This window comes from Myotis davidii, unplaced genomic scaffold (genome assembly GCF_000327345.1).
Source record: "Myotis davidii unplaced genomic scaffold, ASM32734v1 scaffold46, whole genome shotgun sequence".
Classification (NCBI taxonomy): domain Eukaryota; kingdom Metazoa; phylum Chordata; class Mammalia; order Chiroptera; family Vespertilionidae; genus Myotis; species Myotis davidii.
Window position 1 is genome coordinate 1078779 of NW_006383006.1, and position 8273 is coordinate 1087051.

The window sequence follows — 8273 nt, forward strand, 5'->3', positions numbered from 1 at the left end:
TCCTGCCTTACCAATATTGCATATAAGCATGGAAATATAAGTTCTCAACACTAGTTTAGCCATCATTGGATGTTCCTTTCTTTTTATTTTTTATTATCCTAGCTTATTTGTTAAATGAAGTAGCCTGGGCTGGTTAACCTACCTTTTTAGTGAGAATGAACATTTTTAAAGTATTTATTAACCTTTTGTGTATATCCTACTATATGTGTGCATGGTTTATCTTAAAATACTAATATATTTTATTAGAGAGTGTTCATTTTAAAATGAATTTAACAAAGCTAGTTGTCTGTTTGTTTGTTTGTTTGTGTGGGGAAGGCCCACCAGTAATTTATAACTTTTCCCCCTAAGATAAATTTTACTTATAAATGATATATTCTGAACTAATAGGTGTACCAAGGCATTTGCACGTTGACTATATCAAAGAAGCCTTGATGAAAATAGAAGATGTCCATTCAGTGGAAGATTTAAATGTCTGGTCTCTCACTTCAGGAAAGCCCATGGCCATTGCACACATACAGCTAAGTATGTTGCTGTTGGTAAATACTGGGGTTGGTGGACTCCTGTCTTTGGGATTAAACATCTATGCTTATAATTAAGTAGGAAGACTTCTGGAAAGATTTGTTTTAAGGGAGGGTGTGGGCTCTTCAAAAGATGAGTTGCAGGTTGATGTTTATAGCAGAGCAATAATTTTTATCCCTTTGAGATGAGATGAAACACAGATTTTTGCCTTCAGATTAAATGTACTGGGTGTATTTACCATGCTTTTTCTACATAAGGAAAGCTAGAGCCTGTGTTTTTTCTTTAAATCATTTCACAGATTGATGCTTTTTATTTGATCTTTTTATCAAAATAGTAAATGCATGAGCTTTATTTTTTAAAGTACAAAAGATGAGCCCTGACCTCTTTGGCTCAGTGGACAGAGCGTCGGCCTGTGGACTGAAGGGTCCCAGGTTTGATTCTAGTCAAGGGCATGTACCTTGGTTGTGGGCACATCCCCATTGGGGAGTGTGCAGGAAGCAGCTGAATCGATGTTTCTCTCTCATTGATGTTTCTAACTCTCTATTCCTCTCCCTTCCTCTCTGTAAAAAATCAATAAAATATATATTTTTTAAAAAGTACAAAAGATGAAAGACTTGTAATTGATGTTTAGATTTCTTTCTCTACCCGACAGTGGACTAGAGAGAGAGGGATAACGAGAAGCTGATCTGGCTTGGCAAACTGACACACTTCCTAACAATAGCTTCAGGAGGGTAGAAATCAAAGAGTAAAAATATGTTCAGAGCATACTAAGGTTGTTTTCTCCCTGGGTCTTATTCACTAATGTGTAATGTACAATGAATAGTAACGATATTTTCTTGACATTGCAGTTCCTGGAAGTTCATCTAAATGGGAGGAGGTACAGTCCAAAGCCAGGCATTTGTTGTTGAACACATTTGGCATGTATAAATGCACTATTCAGCTTCAGAGTTACCGGCAAGACGTGGACAGAACTTGTGCAAACTGCCAGAATGCCAGCTCCTAACTGAGTATGTCTGGGGACTACTGCCTTATTTACCCTGCAGTCACAGACTTGAGAGCAATAAATGCACTTGAATGGGAGAATGGAATTCCTGAGCGCCGTGCCCAGGCACTGGCCTCGCAGTCAGCCTGAGAGTGCTAGTTTCTGTCCAATGGTAAAGTGAGACTTCACCATGATTTTCAGATGAAGATGTTTCCAAAACACTGTTTACAGAATGAGATGTGACTCTACAGATACCTCAGAGAAGACAATCGAAGACCGTACTTCACAATCACAGCAGAGCATGTGTCATGAAGGAAGCATCAAGAGTTCTGTATTTGCATTTAAAAATCCTTTTTAAAGCCCATTTCTATCAAGCCAATGCTGGAAAACTGATTTTTTTAATGTAATCTTGATACCCAGCTTCTGGAATTTGACACCCAGCTCTCTCTTTTTACAGAAATTATTTCTCAGCAGATTTCAGAAAGTACTAGTAATTATCCAGAGTGGAATAAGCATGTATTCCTAAATGTTTCAGAAATGTTTTATTTCACAAGTAAGTCTTATTGGTATTATTATACTTTATAAACAAAATTTTCCAGATATTACAGGGTTTTGAATCTCAATTTTTGGTTATTTGTAATCTTATCAGAACCAAATCTTTATGTATTGTGGTCACTGTCATTAAATTGCTTAGGAAATATTTTCAGTTTATTCTGAATGGCAGAAGTTAATCTTAAACTGGAATTACTATATGATAATTTGAACAAATATAGGAGCAAGGATGGGGTGTGGAGTTTCAGATTTAAGTCTTTCTGAAATCACTTTTATTGTCCATGAAATTTATCTTTGCTTACGAACAGCAGGCGACGCAAAATGCAAACAGTGAGGCTCTGTCCTTTTAGAAATTGCCTTATGTTTTGTACAGAAAGTTTGCTTGGTACCTGCTTCCTGCCTCCATACCAGGTCCTCTGCTTGTGCCTTTCAGGGTAGAGCTCTAGAGGGCCAAGGTTCAGTTTAATAACCGTCTCTCCCATGCAGATTAACTACATTTCTCCAGAGAGAATTTCTGTATGATGATATGGATTAGGAATCCGCCACGGGCTCCAGAAACCCTAAGATATAATTTTGAGGTTTTCCAATAAGACCATAGCAGAAATGCTGAAATAGATTGAGGGAAGACACGATTTTCAGAAGACAAAAATTTTAAGGGTTTTGGAGTGTGTGTGTGTGTGTGTGTGTGTGTGTGTGTTAAAGCACTGGAATAGGATGGACATTAAATCTGTGTGGTAGGGAAGTTAAGCATAAAAGTTTCCAAACAGAAGGCAACCTAACTGGTAACAGTTGTATTAAAGAGGCAACTGTGAATATTCCTGTCAACTGTTGGTTTTGGGATTATATTTTAGTGCACGTTAGGAAGTCCAATTTCAGCAGAGAATCAGAATACAGTAACATGTACCAGACAGGCTGTGAGATGAAATCCTAATAGGCAGGCCAATGACTTAAAATGTAAGTGAAGAATAGGAAACAGATTTCATCTTTCTGCCAAGGACCTCACTATAAGTAAACCTAAGGTAAAACCTGGATTCACCTAAAAGATTGTTAAGAGTCAATGGTGTCCAACAAAAGTTTTGTTGAGTGTTAATAGTACCTAGTAAAACCCAGCATTTGTTGAGTTGAATTGAAAATTTTATGGGATTCTTACTGTGAATCCATTTAAAGTAATGATTTTAATTTTTCAAAAATTTTAGGAACATATAATAAAAAATACTCCTTTATTATATAATGTCCTGTATTTCAAAAAATACTCTTAAATGTAGAAGGCAAGTGAGAATAAACGAGAGGCATGTCAGTGCACCTCTGGGCATTTATGGCTTCGGGCGCCCAGCGGAGGAAGGACGAGAATGTGCCTGTGCTGATAGGTTTCTCCACATTTGCAGCTGTTCCCGTATCTACTGAGCTCGTTCCTTGTAAACTTTCTTTTATCTTAAATAGGTTTATCTAACTTTTCACGTCGACCTGTTCCTTGAAAAGTTACTGAGTAAAACAGTCTGAAATCCACTTGAGGATTGAAAAGGATCCTTTTGTATAATGGAGAGACACTGACAACTTTTGTAAATCTTAGTTATTATGTTCTGTAGGTACACAGGAAGTTTTCTGTGCTTTGTTGTTTTGTGTGTTTTTTTGCAGCAACTACAGATTTTATGCTTGTATTTTACTGGATCTGTGAGATTTGATAATTGATAGATTTAACTCTTTGTAACTTGACAAAACCCATAGAGAAGGATGTGAACTTAGCAGATGGGAGCAGGGGCTGCACAGCATCTGACAGAGACACAGAGAAAGAGCCATCCATTGTCCTGTGGAAAGCACAGCTGAGCCTGGATTAACACCTACCATTGTTCACTTTGCACTGGGAAAACAGCATAACAAAAACTGGGCAGTTCTTCAGTGCGATGTGTTTTCATTAACATTTGCAAATAATCCAAGTTGTGTACATAAACCTGTGTTTCACAAGTCTGGCCAGACTAGCCTTTTGATTTATCTTAGGAAAAGGCCTATTGTTTCGTTGATGACTGTACTGCCTTAGAAATACACCGTGGGGAATGCAGTTGAATAAGCATATTTCAGAGAGCTTTGAAATGCAGAACCGAAATTGCGTCATTCCCACATGCATTTTCCATTAGCTCTGCCTGTGGAGCATGAGCCCAGATTTTCACACCTGCGGCTCCCGTCAGTATTATTTGCCAGCTCACTGGATTTCTTATCTTTCTGTTTCTTTTTCAACTCTGGATGCCATATTTCCATTTCTGAACCGAAGTTTCCTGCTCTTAGGAGTCTCAGTGTTCTGGTTCTGTCTCTTGAACCCAGAGGTCCTCACTGACAGTGTTAATCTTTGGTAGAATTTTCCCGGAATAGACAGACATCAGCTTCCCTTTCTTTTTAATGTGAGAGAAAAAAATCTTTCAGAAACAAAGCACCATTTTAAAGATGCTTCAGGGTGGGGAAAACCGTTTTTCCAACAGCTGATTGTTCTGATTCAGAATCTCTGCACACAGAATGCGGGCGGGAGAAACAGCACACTGCAGACATGAGTGAAGGTCATCGCTAATGAGATGCCGGCCTGTGCTGCTCGAACTTCCACGCCCACTCCTGTGGAAGGGAGACTCGCTCACTTCTGAAACAAGCACAGTCAGCTAAATTTATTTTCTTTTTATGCATTTATGTTCATTGTTTGGTCATAAGGAATGAGGTGTTCTTAGAGAAATTGAGCCCCTTTAGTACAAGGTTTTAGGCAATTTTTCTGTTGACTGTACTTTTCAAGTTTAAAGGTACAGACTGTCTTCCTAAGTATAAGATCAGTTCATTTGGTTCAGTTTGTCTTTGAACCACGCTTCGCTCATGAGCCATCTGGGTAACAGTCACAAATGAAGTGACATTTCGCTATGCTGTGTTGAGGGGAGGCAAGTCTGATCTCCAAGTAACTGATTAAAGCTTAATATCTTTCTAACCAAAATGCCTAACCGCAGACCTGTTATGTGAATCGCCAGGCAGGGCTTGAGACTTGTTTCACAGATTACCAGGCAGGGACATCATTTGTGGTGGTGGTGGTGGTGGTGGGAGCACGGGAGTTGGAGGGGATAACTTGTGGGAGCTCCTCAGCATTGAATTGTGTGTGTGCGTTCGGCCAGCCTGTCATCGAGTTCTGGCTGCAAAGGGGTTAACCTGTTCTTCTAGTTACACTGTGAGGACCAACAAACAGTTTCTGATATTCAGTAAGATTGGAAAACATTTATGGGGACTTTCTCTGACAGTGTCAGTTTAAATACTGCAATTACTTGTTTTCTGAAATAATTACAACAGAAAACTGGGATGTGCCAGTATGTCTGCTTTGCACCTGGGAGTTACTGTACATCTGGAAGGTTTGTGCTTCTCTAAATAGATGTTGCTGAGTAAGCCATATCACAGTGAAACAAGGCGTAGAGACTTTTCCACTTCTCCCTTCAGAAACCAGTATTTTGCCTATGATTGATTTTAGAAAGATTTGGAAGCTGGTGTTTGTCCCTGTAATTTAAAATCAAAGTATAGTATATGTACTGTATTTACAATTTTTAAATTGTAATTTCCTATGCCTTTATTAAATAAAGTATTGTTTTGCCATGTGGTTTAGTAAAAATGAAAATGTACAGTTCCTTAAATTAAATTTCTGGGTTTCTATGGAGTAAGTCATAGTAGTAGGCCTCAAAACATATCTTCTTAAAAAGCAATGGAAAATAGATGATAACCTATCTAGTTTTATAATCTCAGATTGTAATGCCCTCTTAGATGTTTAAGAAACAAGCCTGAAAAAGAATCTTCCAAATAGGATAAAAAGATACTAAAGAACCTTCATCTTTTTGTTTTATATCAGTCACTTTTAATGTCCCACCAGCCCAGCAACAGCGACAGAAAGGAAAGAAAGAAGCCCCCGAGAAAGTAAGATTGGTGAAGACACGGCCAAGTCTGAGAGCGAAGACCTAGTGTCTCTCCAAGAACATAGATGGGGGGTCAGCAAACCTTACCGCACGGGCCAGGGCCAAAGCACTGAGAATGGATTTTACATTTTAAAATGGTTTTTAAAAATCAGAATAATAATATATTATGATGTGAAAATTCTATGAACTTTAAATTTCAATGCTGAAATCCCAGTTTGTCTGTGACCACTCAATTATGCCTGTTGTCCTGGCATAATGAACAACAGCATCTCCTTTTATTCTCAAAGTGGCCAGTTTATGATAATAAATGATGAGGTGACCCTAAAAAAAAAAGTCTGTCTGTAAATAAAATGTTAAACACAACCACTCATTCAGTTACGTGTTGTCTGGCCGCTTGCATGCCGCAGTAGCAAAGTTAAGTAGTTACAACAATATAAAGCACATACCGTCTGTCCCGTCAGAGGAGAAGTTTGCCAACCCCTGGCGGAAGTCCCCTGTTGTACCCTTTGAGGCCTGGCAGCGTATGCGGATGCAGCAAGCCCTTCAAGAGCCCACTTAGAAGCTGCTGAGACAGGTCCCTCAGAGGCTAGCTGAGTCACCGAAGGCTCTTTTCTTCCCTTTGACCCATTTTCTTGTCTTTATCCCCCTTGGAGTTTGGGCAGAAATACAGGAAGAGAGTAGCAAGTTTCAGATGTTACCTATGCACCATATGCTGTATCTAATGTTCACTAGCAACGCAGTTTTCTACCCAGAACAACATGATCAACAGAATCGTTTAACAATACTTTTCATCACAAAGTTTTATTCACTTGATTTTTAATTTTTTTACTAAAGTTATGACAAAAATAAAGGAAATAAAAATGTATGTATGTTGAGTACCTTATGTAGTTTGTGCCAAGTGAAAGCTCACAAATGCAAACACTTTCTCTGCTAAGATATTTGTGAAGTTTTTAAAAGAATGTTCTTAAAAGTTTTCCAATTACCTAGGAAAAGACTCAACTATTTTTGAAAATAGTAATAAAGTTTTAAATAAGTTATTCTAGCAAATAAAGAGATGTTGCATATTGTTTACTACTTATCTGCTTAGCTATATTTCTGTTTTGATCTGTCATTTTTTTTTTTTTGTCCATGTCAGATGCTAAAATAAATTCTAGTTTGGGGCCACAGCCTTGCAAGCTCTTGTTTATGCTAAGCTTTCAGCTTTAGTTAATGTTTTAGCAGGCTTATGTTTTTTATTATAATTCAGTTCCAACTATGATCTATTGTAATAGCTATACGCTATAAAATAGACTAGACAAAGTATAAATAGGAAGTATGAAGCCTTATGACTAAATATCACCTCTAATCATATGTTTAAGATTAGAAGGCTTAAAAACCCAGCCTCAATGAAATATCACCAAAGATCTCATCATTTTAAAGCAGCATTCTGGTTTAAGGCCCTCATGTGACTTTGGAAAAACATAAACTGTAAAGTTTAGCCTATGAGTATTACCCAATATACCTGAAGATTATACTCTGTAAGTTACCGAAGAGCTCTCCTGTCTCCTGTCCTCAACTTTTCAAAAACTTGTTCTGATTAGACTTTCAAATTCCTGTTGTCTGTGTTTCACTTGCCAATTTCCACATATTGGTTTATGGGTTGTTGTTTTTTTAACACTTTTGGTCACTTTACCAAAATGCTGACACCATGGGGGAAAATTGTGGGTTTTCTCCCAAAATATATAGAGCTACTTCTTGGTAAGAGTGTTTTTTGTTTGTTTTTTTAACACATTGCGTACCGCATAGAAATCTCTAAGACATACACCAGGGACCACACATTTTTGGGCAAACTGCATGTTATTTAAATCATCATAACTACAGATCATAATGCATTTTAGGTGTTGTTTTTTTAATAATTATAACATTTTTATTTACAAAAACAATTAAACAGTTAAAATTCCTAGTACTTTTTAACGTATGGTACTGCGTAAAACATTTTCCTCTATGAAGAGGGACCAAACAAAATTTACATAAGTATCTAGATTCGCTCCTTTTTCCATGGGCGGCACAAACTCTGCAGGCTCTCGTAGGAAAATTTTCTTTCCACTCACTGGAATACACGGAGGTTCATGCTGCTTCATATCACCTGACAGCCTTTTGGGTGGATCTTTACGAGGTGCTCTCCTTGCGTCCCCAGGGGAAGGGCTGGACAGATTTGACTCTGTTCCGGAGAGCCTTCATTATTGTCATCCGTTATCCAGTCTCTTGCCACCGATAGCAGAAACTGTTTATACTTCATTTTTGCTTGTGGATTGAGGGAG

The 8273-nt window shown here is 37.9% G+C and overlaps 1 protein-coding gene across 1 annotated transcript in view; it reads left to right on the top strand.

Annotated features, from left to right (window-relative positions):
- The window catches only part of SLC30A4 (solute carrier family 30 (zinc transporter), member 4), a 26613-nt gene extending 19566 nt beyond the window's left edge, over positions 1-7047 (top strand). Inside the window, exons 6-7 of the mRNA XM_006777979.2 lie at positions 388-522; positions 1368-7047. Coding sequence (XP_006778042.1) covers positions 388-522; positions 1368-1522 — 290 coding nt within the window. The 3' untranslated portion in view covers positions 1523-7047. The remainder of the gene's footprint in view (positions 1-387; positions 523-1367) is intronic.
- Positions 7048-8273: the final 1226 nt, after the last annotated feature.